We start from the raw sequence: 18,234 nt of genomic DNA, 5'->3' as shown, positions 1-18,234 counted from the left end.
TCTCTCCTTAAGAAGGGCTTAAATTGGGAATTATGATCTTATATTTTATAGAATTAAAAGATTGAATAATATTTTACTATTACTAATAATCTATACATGTTTTTTGTTGAAGTACCTAATACATGATGTAGGTCTATCTGTCAAGGAGCTAGTCACTGCCAACTTTGGTAGCAGGGACAACAATCTAAACCTTGAGTGTATGGTTCACAATATAACAAATAAATATTTTTTGTGAAACATCTTCTTTACCTTTGATAATTTAAATGTGCAAGAAGGAATCTACCAAAGCTTCTAACACAGGTATGCTTTGTGTCTTCATGCATTAATGTGTATATTTCATGTTTGCATTGTGTCTTCATACACTAATGAATATATAACAAAATGTAAATATGCAAATTTCCTCCAAGAGTGTGATTTGCATTCTTTTTAAGACATGTAATGAGGCTCCAAGAGTGTTATTTGTCTCTTTCTTGCCAATACATTTATGTAAAAGAATTTGAAGGGCATATTTTCCCAAATACATGCAATGACAATCCAAGAGTGATTTGCACTAAAAACCATGAATAAATGCATATTTAAAGCATGCAATGACATCTTTAGAATGCAATTTTTATTTTGTGTGTGCTTTATGTTTCCATATATCTTAGTATATGTTTCTCAATGAGTGCCAAGAATTAGGGACATTCTCAATGAATGATAAAAAGTAAGGACATTCTTAATGACTATTGAGCATCATGAACATTCTTAGCAGGTGTTAAGATTAAGGATATTTTGTCAAGATTGGATCAAGGGCATTCTCAATGAGTGTTGAAATTAAGAGCACATTCTAATGAATGTTATAATTCTTCAAAATGAATTAAGACAAGACTCTACATCTTTGAAGGCATGCTCATCTAGAAAGAAAGCGACACTTAGCAAGGGGAGAATCACAAGTGTTTGAGCACATCAAGATAATTTTTATTCAATTTTTCTAAAAAAAATCCAAGATGATAAGCTTTTAGTTATGAATTTATTATAGTTCTAATCTCAAATTAGCATGACCATTTCAAGTTTCTTTGATTGCATATCGCCATTCCACGTCAACACTCATTGGAAAATTGAATTGTTTGAGGATAAACAATTTTGGGAAGGGCAAACAATAATGTTCTCTTCTAGAATGAAGTTCTACAATAATAATAATAGTAATACACGATCAACACTTTTAAATAATAATAATATATAGTTATAATTATATTTATCAATATAGTGATTAAATTTATAAAAATTATAATTGAATAATACAAAATATTGAAATAAACAAGTAATAATTATTAATAAATGACATTAATATACTTATGATATAAGCAATAATATCATATTTGATAATTATAAGATAATCTTAAATGAATATGATATTTAATGCTGATAGGCATTCTACAATGGCAGAATGGGGGAGTGAGATGGTGTGAGCGTGTTAATGTTAACTTTTATTCTTGTAGGTTAAATTTGGCAACCATCTACATGTCAAAAGTTTAAATGTTATTATAAATAGAATATACTTTTACAAATAATTTAATAAATAGAACATAAAATATCCATTTAAATTATAATATTTGTAAATATAAATCATTCATTTTAAAAAAAATTAAAATAAAAAGCTTAAATTAGTAAAACACTAAATAAATGAAGATAAAGGAAATATAAATAATTTTAGATGTAGTAAATTAAATTATAATTATTTTGTAGTGGATATCTATCGGCATTTCTTTAGATAGATTTATTTAAGACATCTATACTAATTATTATGATGATAGTTAGAAATATACAATGAAAATATATTACTGAAGTAATTAAACATTTAGAATGCATATTTGAAATTAATAAACAAATAATATAATAAATAAAACAAAAACATATTAAATATATTAAAACCCAAAATAAACAACTTGTCACGACCATTATCTATGTACTCACACATATAAAATGGTCTACATAGACTGATCTATCGACACCAACCTTACATAGCAATATCACAATTTGACTAATTGTGAAAATTATTTCCTACTTATCAATTAACGAGCTTAAGGGGCTTTCTAATGAATGGTTCATAAGGCACAACACTTGGTGAAGGTTTTGCAAATGGGGTTGCAAGCTTTGAGTTTAACCATGGAGGAAACTCCGTAGTTAAGAACACTTAGGCTGGAGTAGTACTGGGATGGGTGATCTCCCTAGAAGTCCTAGTGCTTCACCCCTATGAGCATCACCTAGATCCAATAAGTGCTAAGTGTTCCATTTATTCTCATGATAGATGGATTCATGTTGAATCACTACTCATGAAACATGGGTCAATGAGTTTGACTCAAAAATCACACAATTAAATCCCAATAGCAATATCACAAGGGAGAAATGATCAAGGAAAAGAGTATGTTGTTACTTGCCATATGTTCATAGATGCAAGCCATATATATATATTACAGTCAGGAAGATAATAGAGTGACAAAGACTTTCAATATAGACATTCAGCCCATGAACAAAAATTGCAATTCATCAAATGGAATAAGATTTTATATGGAGACGAAGACTAGGATACACAATCAAAGAGTCCAATTATTTAATCCACTTAATCATATCACAATAGTTGTTTTTCTCAAGTAGAGTTATTTCACATGCCATGTTAGTGATGGTTGTTGTTCACAATATTCTCTGTAATCGCAAGTAAATTATGACAAGTATGAGCAATTGTAAGTGGTGTGAATGCTAGGAGTAGACTTAGCATTGTTTAAATTTTTGGGAGACATTATCTTCAACATCATCAAACAATAGAAATAAGGAAATCATAGAAGACAAAGAATATTACATGAAACAATACTTGTTTGCAACAATCAAGCATCACACTAGTCTTGTTTGTATTGATGAAATATATACAGATATATTATAGGTAAGTAACAACACAATTTTATATCCTTTTGTCACAAAACCTATCTTAGTTGCAGCGCGTACAATGCATAGAATTGACATATGAAAATTATGTACCAAGTTGAAGAACATGGCATGTGTTATTGACTATACAAGTTATGAAGCTTCCATTTGCATTACAATACTTTTGTGGAGATCTCATTCTGCATAAGAGGACTTGGACAAGGACGATTAAGTTAATAAGTAGTAAGCAAAGTAATGAATATGCACTTAGTCAAAAGAAGACAAGTAAATTATTAATAATAAGCAATAATCAATTTTGGCAATGGTAAACGTACTTATCCATTAATTATGGAAAGGTGGATTTTGATTTCATAAACCAATTGGTTGTGAAGAGTTATGTTTAAAATGAGATACGACTCTCACATATTCAAATGACACAACCTTTCAATCTGCTAGTAACTTTAAGGAAAATCAATTTCATTTTCACATCATCAACAAATACCTTTATTTCCTAGACAAATCCTTTGGGGATTTCACTCTTATTGAGCATCATCCTTCAACTATTGGGACACTTTTATTGTTGCATGAATATATGATCATATTAGCATAAAAATACAGAGGTTGATATAATCCCAAAAATCACTTTATATCAGATTGTCATACATATCAACAAACACAAAATTATTCTCCACAAGGGATACAACTAATTTTTTTCTATTACAATCAATTCATTAAGAGACGTCCGGTTAATTAAGTATTATCCATTCAAGAGAAAAGAGATTGTAATCTATAAGAACAAAATATTCAAGTTAAGTGTCCCTTAATTTCAGGATATTCCAACATGGGACATTACAATTTTCTATATCATTCTTAAGCTCAAAAGCAAAACAAAAAGACTAAGGAGATATAGCGGTGTATATTAAACTGTTCTTTCAATAGTTTTGAAGGAGAAGTCTATCTTATAGGGTCAAACCCATTGCTATGTGTCGACTGCATTGTATGACCAAAAGCATTTTTTTGTTTTCCTTTTTTCAAGATCATTATTTGCGAGATTCACTCTTTTTGCCTTCATGGCCATTTTATAATAGGTCTAGGCTCTTCTCGTGCTTATCTAATCAAAACAAAAACGTAATACAATAAGAAAACCTACCGAGATCTAAATATTCCTTCCAAAGCTATCACTCTACAATAAAACTTAAAAGTGAGAAAAATGTAAACACTCCCTAATGGACAAGCCTCGATGCATCTATACCATTCCAATCCACCGTCTCCACAATATGTTCATCTAGTTTAATATACAAATTCATTGCTACGAGGTAAACATCAAAGATGAACCTTACTCTTTTCACTCCTAACATGTTGCCTTAAAAAAATTGATATAGTGAAATTCTTTATTTCAATAGGCTCTATATGCATTCACTCCATTAATATATAATATCTTAATTACACATTATAATATCCCCTTTTGGAATGCACTTGATTTTTGTGCAAAAATAACAACTCCAATACAACTAATTTCCATAGAGCCTTCTGTCAATAAGTTACATAATGACAATAAATTTATAGAATAATATTTCAACCTATCGACATACAATCAAACAATAAATTCAGAGAAAAATATTTCAATATATTGGTCCACAATCAAACTTACTTGAAGTGGGCTACATAGTTGAGGAAACTTGTATATCTCCCTACTACGAATCTTAGATTTGATTGCTTGCAGGAAAATCAAATGTATAGTTACCAATGTTTCGTGAAAAACTAGCAAATTTAAATAAAAAAATTAATTAAAAATTTTCAATAGATTTAACAACAAATAAGTAATTAGATCCAACCATATGAAATATTATAAAAACTAAACTAGTTATTTTCAAGTTTTCTTTTAACATGTCCTCTATTTCAATAATTAGAGGAGGCTAACAATAATGCCCTTTACATTTATAATGAACTAACAATGATATTTTTTGGTTTGAAATAACATTTTGTTTTTGTAACTTAACAAAAAGAAAAAAAAAATTGTTAACCTAAGAATTTTGAGCTGCTCCAAATTATGGTATATATCAAATTTACAATTATAATGGACAAGATTGTCTTGCACATCTGAGTTTCTCCAAATGTTGTTGTAGCTTAGTCTTTTGAGATTCTTCAAATTGTTCAACTTCATTAATAATAACCCTACACATTACATACATTGATATTATAATTCTAACTTTCAAAAAACACACACATCATTAACGTTTGAAATAATATTATTAAACTTCATATAAGCACAAGATTTCATTCAGAAATTTGAGATTTCGTATGTGGACATAACACATATCATTAACATTTAAAATAATCTTATAAAACTTCATATAAGCACAAGATTCATTCAAGCATTTGATTTCGTATGTGGACAATAGCATATGTACGGATACAATTGGCTTTTTAATGCAATAGAACAAACCTTAATTGTACAAGCTCTTGATCCTTGGTCTTTATCGCCTCATCACTCTGCCATTCAATTACCAAATCATAATAAGAAAGCATAATATAAGATTAGATCAAGGGTGGAAGTTGCAATAACACGGTGGGATGATTAAAATTGGAATTGCATTCTACAAGCAAATGGATAAGGGATAAAACTAGAGTACAACAAATATAAAAGCATTGATGATGGTGTTGAATCCATAAAATTTTGACACTATCTCCTACCAAATCCATCTCTGTGTGAACATCATGCATTGATGTAGCTAGTGAATAGACCAATTTTTTTGAGTAAATGTTTGTCGCTATTCAAACTATTTAATTCATAACAATTGTCAATAACGATTCTAAATGATACTTAATACATAATTGAGTGTAGTAACCTCTTTGTGGTATAAGAACATGACATTTCCTCTCAATCGATACCTTTATGAAGGACACAGGCAAGAGAAATCTATAATCATTTTCACTAAGTCCAAGTCAATATGGTTATTATGCAAAACTTTGGATCAGATTCCTAACCAAGTGCTTTAAAATGTTCTCTCTGAACAAAATCCAATGAAACTTTAGGAAGGCACATGATAGAACAGTTAATGGAATTATACATGACCAAATGTGGCTACAAAGATAGCTATCCCACGCACACTTAAAGGAATGGATAGTTGGGTGCAATACTTTGTTTACAACTATTATCTTAGATGCTAGCCTCAGAAGATCTTTGTCTATATCCTAGCTCAAGAGATTCCGCTTTTATTAAGAAAAACAGAGCATATAACAATGTATATATTGATTATATTAAATTTTAAATATATAAATTTTAATAATTAATATAATAATATAGCTTTTATATTGATCAAAAGATATATTATTACATTGACTATTAATATATGTATTAGATTTAGATAGAGTTTTACTTTATTTTCTCAAATATTGAGTAACAAAAGTTTTATAGACTAGAAATTAATATTAATAAGTTATTCATATATATAAAAAATGTAGTGAAAATTATTTATAAATATAGTTCTATGCTTAAATATAACACTTTGTTACTATCAATATTGTAGCTCTACATTTGCTTCAAACTTAACTAGTGCAAGTCAATCTCTTAGAAGGAAACCCCTTGCTAGTTGTGACCTTAATTGGAAACATGGCATAACGGAACCAGTTTAGGAACTATCATTTGTGCTTGGGCACATAAAGTATAGTGGAGGCATCAATCACCTCAAATACTATCTCGCAAACATTACTTGTCTTAAAGAGGTCACACAGAAGATGATAATGCTTCTTGCAGTACTACATGTAAATAAATTGGAGAGGGCAAGGCAATAACCAGTCATAGAAGAAGCCATTTTGTATCGATGTGTATTGAACAATCAAATTTAGTAGAAAACAATTCTTCATGATTTTTAGACACATTTGATATATTGTGATTGAATTTTACAAAAAAAAGTGTTTTTCTAAAAAAAATTAGTACCTTTTAAGTTGCTGAATTTGTAGCGAATCAAAGAATTTGAGCTTACCTAACACTCTGAATCCGAATACACAATCTATGTCAAAACTTCTTTTTTTTCTTATATTTATTTTCTCTTTGTCATTCAAACTTGCCTACCATCCTCTCCCTAAAGAAAAAATGGTATGCAAAAATTCAAAACTAGCCGATAGAAACAAAAACCAAATTTGAATGATGTTGTCCTTGAAAGGGGAATGTGGGTGGCAAGATCCAATAGATCTTGGTCAAGCTCAACTATACCTATCAGAATCAATTCTGACTCATAATTAATGCATTTCTCGTGTCTTCTTAACTTTAAATAAATTAGCGCTGAGATGTTGCATGTGTCAAACAAATTCACATGGATTACTTTTAAGTCTTTACTAGTAGAGTATTTTTTAATTGAGCTCAACATTTTACTTAACAAACAATTTATAAAAATTAAGGCATGCCTCTTGCTAGTTCTGATAGAGGGAGTAGTACTACATTATTTATAATTCTATGGTTGTTTGTTCACATAGAGGGTGTAGAGGTGCTGAAAATGACAACCATTTTAGTGTTTAAACCAGCAATTTGGGGTATATAATGATCAAAACAACAATTAGAGATTTCATCATGATAATTAGGGGAGGTAAAAGTTGAAGCCAAATGCGAGGTAATAATAAGTGTACTACAAATGTGGAAAACCGATGCAAACTGCACCTATTTTTAGAGTAGCTAAGAATAAATTCAAAAAGCTTGCTAGTGCCCAATATGCTAAGGATACCCACGAAAGCACGAGATCAAGAATCTTGCTTTGACTACTCTTGAATTTCCAAAGGTGAGCATTACCTCCACAAATGATGAAATCAACAAAAAGTTTATTGATGAGTTTACTAGAGACTAATGCCACAAAAATATCACATACAAGAAAGATCTCTATTGGTTATATCAAGGCAAGTTATTTCTTTTAGCAGGACAGCATATGATTCTCTTCACGCCCTTCAACGAATAAGGACAATTTAGCTTCTTTTTCCATTCAAGAAATCAAACTCTTGTCTGACAATACAAGATTTTTGATCTTTAAGAACAGTCTTCTTTTTTGTCGCTACAAGAAAAAATGGACCTTTACAATTTCAACTCAATCAAACAAGGGTATTGTTGACCTTGATGTTAGCATTAACAATGGTGGGAAAGACGTAAGCAAATTTTATCTCTTGAAAAATGGAACAAACTACTCCAAGGTTCAGGGAGGCTGGTTCTCAGTCAAGAAGGATAGATCAAGAGGAATGATGTGAATGCTCGCAAGGAGGCCTTTGCCGGTAAATAAGTGAAAATCATTTTATTCTATGAACTCCTTGATTCTTTTCCTTGCAGTAACTGTATTGTAGACTTTCTTAAGAAGATGCTTGCACTAAAAACGATGGTTTACGCTGTACAGAAATTTTGGCATTACCTACTGGCGACCCCTTTCACATTTTATGTGGACCATCAAGCGCTCATGTACCTAGTGAACAAACCGATCATTCAGTGAAGGGTCAACAAACAACTACTTCTATTGTAGGAATTCACCTTCACAATCATTTTGTGGCCAGGGAAGAGCAACATGATTGCTACCCAGTTATCATGGATAAAGTCTGGACAACCACCAAATGGAATAAATGATGATTTTTTGGATACTTGCTTGTTTCAAATCAAGGTACTCCCAGCTTGGTACACCACTATTGGTGAATACCTCTCTCGACTTCACAATTCCCGAGACACATGTCGTTGGGTGAAGGAGAAATCTCATTCTGAAAAGCATGACATTTCAATTGATAAATGGATTTTTGTATAAAATGGGGCCTGACCAAATGTTAAGGAGATGTGTCATAGCGGAGGATGTTCCAAGTGTTTTGAGAGAGGCACACGAGGGTCTCGCAGGAGTCCACATGGGAGCGAACACTGCAACTCAGAAGGTGTTGTTGATGGGGTTCCAGTGGCCTACATGTAAAGAATTGAACCAGTCTCTGACTACAATGCTGATGTTCAAACTGATTTTTTTTTTATATTTTAATATTTTTTCTGATTTTTGGTATATATGTCTTTTTGGGATTTTTTTGAGAATATAAAAACAACAAGAAAATAAATTGCAGAGAATGAACAGCTTTCAGAATTTCACTTGCCAGTTGGTAATAAAATAATATAACAATGCATGCTTGTAATTTAAAATAATTTTTCAAATAGTGGATGAACCTGATCTGTATTTATCGAGTCCCCTTGCAATTCAAATCTGCCTATCAATATGACAAGTAAATCACAGGTTCATAACCAATCACAGCTATCCCTTAACTCCATGCCGTCCCAGGCAATTACCCATGCAAGCCTGCATTGGCATTTCCCAAGTCCAAATCGCAGATTGCAATGTGCAGATCCAGGCTTCTAAATTAAATCACAGGTTTCAATGTCAAATCGCAGGTGAAGGAATTTAGTCGCTGATCCTGCTAATTGCTTCTTCCAGCCTCAAATGCCCGCTTTAACAAAATTGCAAGTTTGCCTTCCCAGGAATGATACCCTGCTACTTGGAGGAATTAGCAGCCCAAGTATCACCCAAAAGCCCTTAGAAATGAAAAACGCAGCCCTGTCAGATAATCTCATAAAGTTTCCCTTTGCCAAAATGTTGATCCTCACATGGTCACAATGATCAATAGATTGATCAATCAACAGGTCCCCATAGACACAGTAGCAAATAGTAGGAGACAAAGCAAATTGTTTACAACTGCACAATTTGCAAGATGAATTTCCTAGATGAAATTCTCAAATTGTTAAATCCCTCAGCCAGATGTTGAAGAAGAAAATAATATAATATTCAATCTGTCTTTTTCTCTCCAAATGAAGCCATATTTATAATGCTTTTTGTGCAACCTAAATTCTCCAGGACACTTTTCACTTAATCATTGCTTTATAATATAAAGTCCACTAACTTTGTAATATAAAACACATTAATAATTATAAGTGCATTTAATATTTATAAAGTCTCATTATAATTGCAATAAATATAACTTCACAAAAATATCTCATTCAAAACCCAATAGAGAATTGACAGGCAACCACCATGACCAATACTGCCTTGCCAAAAATAGAAACTGGCGAAAAGTGACTTACTGAAAATAGTAAGTCCAAAAATAGCAAATCTGCAACCAAGACTCCCAAAACCAAAGGTCAACTCACGAGGGTTGCGATGATGAGTTGACAATTCTCGACTCTAGGAACCTCCTAAAATGGGGATATTACACTACACTATACAATGACACCCAAGAGTGGGTTGGGGGATGTGATACGTACTAGAAGGCGGGGAAGCCATTAAAGAGGGATTTTATGCGAATTGGACCATTTAAGGTCAACCATGTGCGGAGATGCCAATACATTGTAGTAATCACAGAGCACTTAGCCAAGTGGGTGGAAGCATGAACCTTAACTCTCTACTTCATAGTTCCCAAGAGATGTGTTGTTGGGCAAAAGGAGAAATCTCGTCTTGAGAAGCATGACATTTCAATTGATAAATGGATTGTTGTATAAAATGGGGCCTAACCAAATGTTAAGGAGATGCGTCATAGAGGAGGACGTTTCAAGTGCTTTGAAAGAGCTACATGAGGGTCTTGCAAGAGGCCATGTGGGAGCATATATCACATCTCAGAAGGTGTTGTTGGTGGGCTTGTAGTAGCCTACACTATATGACATCACTCTAGAGTGGGTCATGTGGTGTGACGTGTGCCAAAGGGCTAGGAAGTCGTTGACGAGGGATTATTGTTGGACAAATTGCCAATGTTCCCCTTTGGGACTCGTGACATGGCTTAACTGCCTCTTGTGCTCTATAAGTCTAGTGGTTGTATCAAGCATTGACAGGTTGATCTTTTGGTGCAACAACAACCCTAGCTTGTAACAAGTGGTATTAGAGCTTGTCACAGGTTCAAATCTCCTTGGATAACGCTAAGGGGGGGATTGTTGGATTAATCACCAACATTCCCCTTCAGGATTCATGACAAGGCTTAGTCATCTCTTGTGTTCTATAAGTCTAGTGGTTGTATTGAGCATTAACAGGTTGATCTTTTGGTGCAATGACAACCCTAGCTTGTAACAACTATATGCTCCCCAGCCCCTCATGCGCACAAGAGTTGTTTGAGTAGGGCTGTTGAAGGCCAACCATGCACAGAGACGCCAATACATTGTAATGGTGATAAAGAACTTAACTAAGTGGGTGGAAGCATGAGCCTTACCTGATAACTTGACATTGAGCATGGCCAAGTTCATCTACAAACACATCATCACCTGGTACGGACTCCCCATCCAACTGACAATAGACTGGGTAGGACACTTTGTAAATCATGTCATCAAGTTTCTTACGATGGAGTTCAAAAAAATTCACTCCTTGTACAGTCCCTACTACTTGAGAGTAAACTAGCAAGAAGAAGCAACCAAAAAGATTTTGGTGTCAATGATTTATAAGTTGTGCTGAGTGGAACATGAGCATTTGGAAAAGTTGTCTTCGATGATATGGACCTATTGTATGACACACAAAGTGACGACTAGTCAAACACTATTCCAATTAATGTATGGTCAAGAAGCTCTAGTAGCAACAAAAGTCGTGGTACCAAGCCGCCAGATAGCTATTGACAAAAAATTAGGCGACATGGATAGTTTGAGGTAATGACTGCATGCCTTGAATAAACTGGACGAAAAAAGGATAATGACATGTGTGCCAAGGGAAACCTAATAGCACAGAAAGTTACAGCATGACAGACATCTTAGGCTTATGTCATTCACTCCTAGACAATTGGTGTTGAAGTATAATAAGCGAAATGAGATAAAGTCGAGAAAGTTCAAGATGAGATGGCTTAGTTCCAATGAAGTTCGTGAAGTTGTGGAGAACGAAGCAATAAACATGAGGACTTTCGATGGTTTAGAAATTCCCTAGGTAGTGAAAAGGTCGAACTTAAAGTCTTAAAGTTGTATTATGAAAGGCAACGAAGGGATGATGCAATTTGGATAGATGATGGTCAAGGTATGTAAATTTTTTTTATTTTACAGTGAATAAAATAAAATAAAATCGAAAAAATAAAAATTGAGAACTAATCGTATAGTGGACACACCATATAGTAATGGTTCTTGTTCGGGGTGGCTACCATATGGAGTGGGTGTTGTATGATCCCCAGACAGAAGAAGCCAAGCAATGGCTATCAAAGATAGAAGCAAATAAGAAGTTGGTATGGTAACAAGTGCATTAGTGTTGGTGCTTTCAAAGTAGAGTATTCTCATTCAATTGTAAGCTCACCAAGACACCATAGGAGTCCAATATTTTATATATAATGAGGTGGAGGACAAAGAAAATTTTGATAAGAGCAAACAAGCTCAAGCACATTAGAAACAAAAGAAAACAAAAATTAGAACACTATTTGGGGCTGATGTTATCCAAGGACAAATAATATGTTAGAGTAAGTTATTTATTACTCTAGTTGCTTTAGCTCTCTTAGGTGCATATAATTAATATTTTATATTAATTATAATGCACAAACTTAGTTTTCTTTCCTTTAGGGTTTCGTTCACCTTAAAAGGTTGAACTTTTGTATTTTGTTTTCATAACTTAGAATACATTTTTGCTCTCACATTCTGGAGAACTTCTATGCTCTTCTTTTTTTGTTTTTTTTGGCTTCATTTCATTGCAGGATATTTGCATGCAGGTGTTCTTGAGGATCTGTGAAGTTGGTTTTCTCAACTTCTACATGGGTATCAGAGCGGACCTGCTGCTTCCTCGTCTGAAGATTCTTGAAGCCATGATTCGAAGTCGGAAACCCCAGCTTTTTCGGAGTTTTTTTCTTCAAAAGGGTGAAGGGTGAATTTTCGAGGCACTTTGGGCTCAAACAGACGCCACCATTGGATCCGGAAGGCCGTTTGCAGTCAAAATACATTAAAAACTTGTTATTTTTGGCCTCAGGAAAAATTTTTAGCCCCCTGGCAGGCCGTGCGGACACACTTTTCGAGCAAAAATTTAAAAAAATAAAAATATAAAACAAAATTCGTGCTTAAAAAAACGCGCCGCCAGCACACCACCAATGCACACCCCGCTCCGCCGAGTGCCCACCACGGCCAACTTCACCATCGGTGCTCCACTCCAGCCCGGCCGCCACCAAAGGGCACTGTCGGGTTGTCCTCCCAAGTGCCACCTCCACCGGCGGACTCCGCTCCGACATGTTGACGTAGAAATCTGGCGTCCGTACGAAGATGACGTCACATTTCCGGCACTTACATCATCTTTCTGTCTTGTGACGTGATCAGTTCTGACCTGCGTGCTGACGTCATTTCCCATCATGGTGACATCATCAAGCCGGCCGCTGACGCCAACAACCCGGCACCTATTTTTTTCTCGGCGACGGCCTGTGACAACTGTTCAGGCATCAATTTAAGCCGGTCTTTGTAATTTTCCAATGAGCTCTTTTTCTGGACCTGCAGTCGATTTTTTGCTCATAACTTGAGCATATAGAAGTATTTTTGCAATCCGAAGGAAGCACCGGAAAGCTGACTCAGAGAGGGAGACAATGATGCTGGTTTCGTTTGATTCCAAGTTCGTTTGATCTTCCAAATTTGGCGTTGAAGTAGAAGCTTATGTTTTCCTCTTCTCTACATCCAAATTCCAAGTTCTTTTCTCAGTTTTTGTGTTTTTCCATAGTTGTTTCTTTGGTTTTGGGGGATATTTTTATTCGTTGTGGGGGGGAGCTTTTTCTATTCTGTAATTTGCTTCAGAATCAGACCCTTCTACTTCTATCTTTTCTTTCTCTGAATGTCGATCCTTCTGTGATCCGGCTCACACCGCACAACTATCACACTTGGAAGACACAGATGACTAGGCTTCTCATGTCCAGAGGCTTATGGTCATGCCTAGATGCAAACCAACCTGTTCTACAACGCCCTTTTGAGGTTCTTCAGCACAGAAACAAAATGGATGAAGCCATGGGATTGATTGCACTGAACATTTCACATAGTCTACTATTTCACTTGGATGGTTTGACTACTCCACGAGCTTATTGGCTCAAATTTCAGACTTTGTTTGGCCAAGTGAATGAGTTCCGAGCACTTCTTGATGCAGAGTTGACTTCTTTGACACCTGACAACTTTCCCACCATTGAGGACTTGATGAAGTTCAAATCTCTGCGCGCAGTCTTGCAGGGATGTGGTAGAAACAAAACAGATGATGAGTGTATTTTTTTGATAATCTCAAAGTTGCGAGGACAGTATCAGATCTTTTCTTCCACTTTCTACTCCACTATGGATGCCTTGGGTAACAGACATCAGATGCCCTCTTTTGAGATATTCTGTGACAGGTTAACTCGTGAGCAGTCCAAGCTCACTCAGATGGATTCACTTACAAGTTCACCGTCACAGGCATTACTTGCCAAGGATACATAGGAGCAGAAGCTGAAGCAGATATCTAATTCCTCTTCTCAGCACTCTACTTGTCCATCCTCTTCTTCTAAGAAGAAGAAGAAAAAGAAGACTAAGACTCCTTCTTGTTCCTATTGTCAGAAAGGAGCTCATGATGAGGCACATTGTTTTCAAAAGAGATTTGATGGCTATGAGAAACAGATTGCAGATTTGCAAGCTCTTCTTCAAAAGAGCTCTATTTCATCCCCATCTTCTTCTATCTCACAAGGGTCTGCCTTTCAGTCTTCATCCACCTCTTCGACATCTTCACCGAATTTTGGACAGGGTCATGCATTACAGGCTTCCATTGCATCCCCTTCCTAGGTCCCTTGGATACTGGATTTAGGTGCTTCTCACCATATGGCATCTTCTCAAGGGGTCTTCTCCTCTATTGAGGCTTCTCTGATTCCTCATATTCTCATGGGGAATAACACTACTCTAACAGTCTGCGGGAAAGGTTCAATTCGCATTCAAGATGGCACATTCAATGATGTATTGTATGTTCCATCTCTCTCTGCAAACCTTCTCTCGATGTATCAGATTACACACAGTGGATCAGGGAAGTCAGTTGAGTTCACTGCAGATTCAATCTACATTCGGGATAGTGCAATAGGAGGCGTTATTGCTACAGGGACAGTTGATCATACCACCCATCTCTACACCTTCTCGCACTTTGGTCCACCATCTCCATCATTGGAGCATTCTTCTTTTTCGCGAGAGCATCATGTAGTGCAGTCAGGACACGTGAACCTTTGTCTTGTTCCTGAGATCACCACACCACATCCCGTTGAAGTCTTTTCTTCTTCAGCTTTGCCGGACCCTCCAACTCCACTCATCAAGCCTTCAAGAGCACTTGTTGCGGATTCTACAGAGGATGTTCATTTCCTCTTTCATGACCGTGTCAGCGCACTTGCATTGGGGCTTCCTTTTCAAGATCCTCATGTCTACTCCTTTGAGCACCAGTTAGGCCTTCCTGTCATTAAGTGGTTTCCTTGTTTTGTGCCCTTGTTTCTTCCGCATTGGAGTTCCATTGGTTCGTTCATTTCTACAAGGGCTTCCTCATTCTGGGGGGGCTTTGATGTCTCATCTCTCTCTCATGGGGGGGTTGTTTATGATTTTGACAGAGTCTCTTGAGCCATTTTCTTTCTGTTGTTTTTTTATCTCTTTTTGGAGAGGGATTTTTCCCACTGGGTTTTCTCCTTTATCTCTGGTTTATAGAGAATTCCTTGTATTGGGTACCTGATCAAGCCTTGTTGTCGGGATCCATTTTCCTGCTTTCATAGCTTTGCTAGGTTTACTTCCTCCTAAGCTTCACTTAAGGGGGGGTGTTAGAGTAAGTTATTTATTACTCTAGTTGCTTTAGCTCTCTTAGGTGCATATAATTAATATTTTATATTAATTATAATGCGCAAACTTAGTTTTCTTTCCTTTGGGGTTTTGTTCACCTTAAAAGGTTGAACTTTTGTATTTTGTTTTCATAACTTAGAATACATTTTTGCTCTCACATTCTGGAGAACTTCTAAGCTCTGCTTTTTCTGTTTTTTTTTGGCTTCTCTTCATTGCAGGATATTTGCATGCAGGTGTTCTTGAGGATCTGTGAAGTTGGTTTTCTCAACTTCTACATAATATGGCATACAAATAGTTTAAAAAGACAATCTAAAAAGTAGCTTGAGTGGAAATAAAGACCGCACAACAAGCCATAATAGAGGGATTGTCGTGTGGGAGAAAGTAAAAAAACACCGCAGGAGTGGAACGTCATGCGTATCACTATACATCAACAGAAAGACAAAAAACAATTTAAAGAGAAAAAACCACTATACAACACATGGAGAGAGGGCATTGCACGATGGGCGCTGGAGGCGATTTAAGAACAAACCAAAATCAATTTAACCACTGTATGGTAGTAGCAAAAGCTACACAAGGAAAGCAAGAAGGCATCAAATAACACTTGTAGTGGCATCATAAATACATAAGGTAGTCCTTGGCATGCTGAAAAGTGATTTTACTTTCTTCAAGCTCAACTTTCACTATTGTAGTAACCTCAATTTTAGATTCAACATCTTTAGAGAAATTTGAATTACCTTTGAGACTGATGTCAACTCTTTATTTAACTAGTTGAGTTCCTCCATTGCAAAAACCAACTTTGCTTCAAAATCAACTTCATCTTCTGAATCACTGCCTGAGTTATCATCACTTTGATTTGTAAATCAAGGTGCTATTGCCATAAACAAACTTTCATAAGCTTCAAAATCAGATATCACTACTATCATTCTTCAAAGAATCAAATATAGACTTTTCTTTTTCTTTGCAATTTTTTTTATTCGTGACCAAATTGTTTCTATTTAAAACCTTCTTCATCACTACTAGAGTTTTGACACAACTCCAAAATGACCGACTTTCCCATAGTTGAAACATTTTAAAGACAATTTTCCTTTGTTTTTACCAAATCTTATAAATTTCTTTACCAAATTTATCAGTTGTTCTTCTAGGTCTTCTGATTCTGAACTTTCATCCTTCTCATTGTTAGTTACCTTGAAGGCAACTTTCCTTTTTGTTTATACATCACCTGTCATTCTCATCTCATAAGATGTTAGAATACCATTCAAATCATCTATTGTTATTTTAGTTAGATCTCTGGCTTCTTCTATGGTAGAAACATTTGCATTATATCTAGAAGGTAAGGAACAAAAGACCATTTGCACGACAGTTGGTTCTTTTACTTTATCTCCTAAGCCTTTGATTACATTAAAAACTTCATCAATTCTTAAAAGATAATCAGCAATGCATTCATCTTCTTTCATTTTTAATTCCTCAAACCTGGCTTTGTAAATTTGGAGTTTTGCTTGTTTTACTTTAACATCCCCTTCATAGATGCCTTTTAACTTATCCTAGATTTCCTTGGCTGTTTTACAATGTATAACCTTAGTAATTCATTATTCGCTAAGCCACATAACAAGGCATTTCTAGCCTTACAATTGTTTTTATAATCATTGTTATCTTTAGGATCAGTTAAAGGTGCTTTAGGGAAACTGTAGCCTTTTTCAACAAACATCCAAGCATCATCACTTATAGAAGCAATATAACTTTCCATTCTAATACTCCAAAATGCATAATTTATTCCATCAAACATAGGTGCTTTATTTGAATATGCTCCTCCTAAGTTATCCATGTGTTCTATTACCAAGATCTGCTTAGACTGTTCAGGTCTTTGATAAGCACTTAGCTCTAATACCAATTGTAGGACACAAATTCACTAGTTAGGGGCTGTAAATTTTCTGTAAATTCTAAACAATCAAACTGATATATGCCTTTACTTACTTTTTTGAAGATGATCTATATCAATCATATGCAGTAGATACAATATACTTTGGCTGATGTATAGTTTTGCAATAATATAATTAATTCTGCTAGTAATTCGTATGAGGCAGGGAATGCTAAAGGAGCAGACTTGTTGTATTTGTGTGTCCTTTATCCACATTCCTATCTCTTACTTATAAGGCACCCAAGAGGCATGTCCTTGGAAAGGGCATGACTCTTGCTAGGTCGGCCCTCTATACAAATTCCTAACTATGTTGCCAAGATCACCATCTCCCTGATTTACAATTAGTTAGTAGATAAACTACCTATAATTTATGCTAATTAGAACATCTGAATCATTGCAAGTAAAAATGTCGATTTGCTCAAAAATATAAAGTTACTGTTGACATAAAAGTCTGCACCCTTGCTTGAGGATCTACTTCTCAGGCGACCTTGTGTAACATGGAAACAACCTCCAAGTGTGGGACTTGCGCTCTAAGGCTGAATCTCTGAAGAAGGCCGGCTTTGTTTACCGTACTGATAAAGAAATCAACACATACAGACAATGGAACAGAATAGCAGAATTATATTCGCATATGCCAGACATACATTATGCTTCATAACATAAGATAGAAGATGATTAATGATTT

General features: G+C 35.0%; 1 protein-coding gene across 4 annotated transcripts in view; it reads right to left on the bottom strand.

Annotated features, from left to right (window-relative positions):
• Positions 1 to 2,726: 2,726 nt before the first annotated feature.
• Positions 2,727 to 18,234, bottom strand: part of LOC149536277 (uncharacterized) — a 313,709-nt gene continuing 298,201 nt past the window's right edge. For 2 of the 4 annotated variants that reach the window (XM_089805516.1, XM_089805518.1), the window contains exons 20-21: positions 5,345 to 5,391; positions 4,723 to 5,073 (exon numbers count right to left, since the gene is read on the bottom strand). In XM_089805516.1, the coding sequence (XP_089661642.1) occupies positions 4,971 to 5,073; positions 5,345 to 5,391 (150 nt within the window). In that variant the 3' untranslated portion in view covers positions 4,723 to 4,970. Of the gene's footprint in view, positions 3,099 to 4,722; positions 5,074 to 5,344; positions 5,392 to 18,234 lie in introns of those variants that run through there. The other 2 variants (XM_089805519.1, XM_089805517.1) reach the window with 2 other exon arrangements.

Source organism: Cupressus sempervirens, chromosome 10, assembly GCF_028749045.1.
Source record: "Cupressus sempervirens isolate cs-2001-9-10 chromosome 10, ASM2874904v1, whole genome shotgun sequence".
Classification (NCBI taxonomy): domain Eukaryota; kingdom Viridiplantae; phylum Streptophyta; class Pinopsida; order Cupressales; family Cupressaceae; genus Cupressus; species Cupressus sempervirens.
Note: the sequence above shows the minus strand (reverse complement) of the source record. Positions and strands in the feature narration are given on the sequence as shown.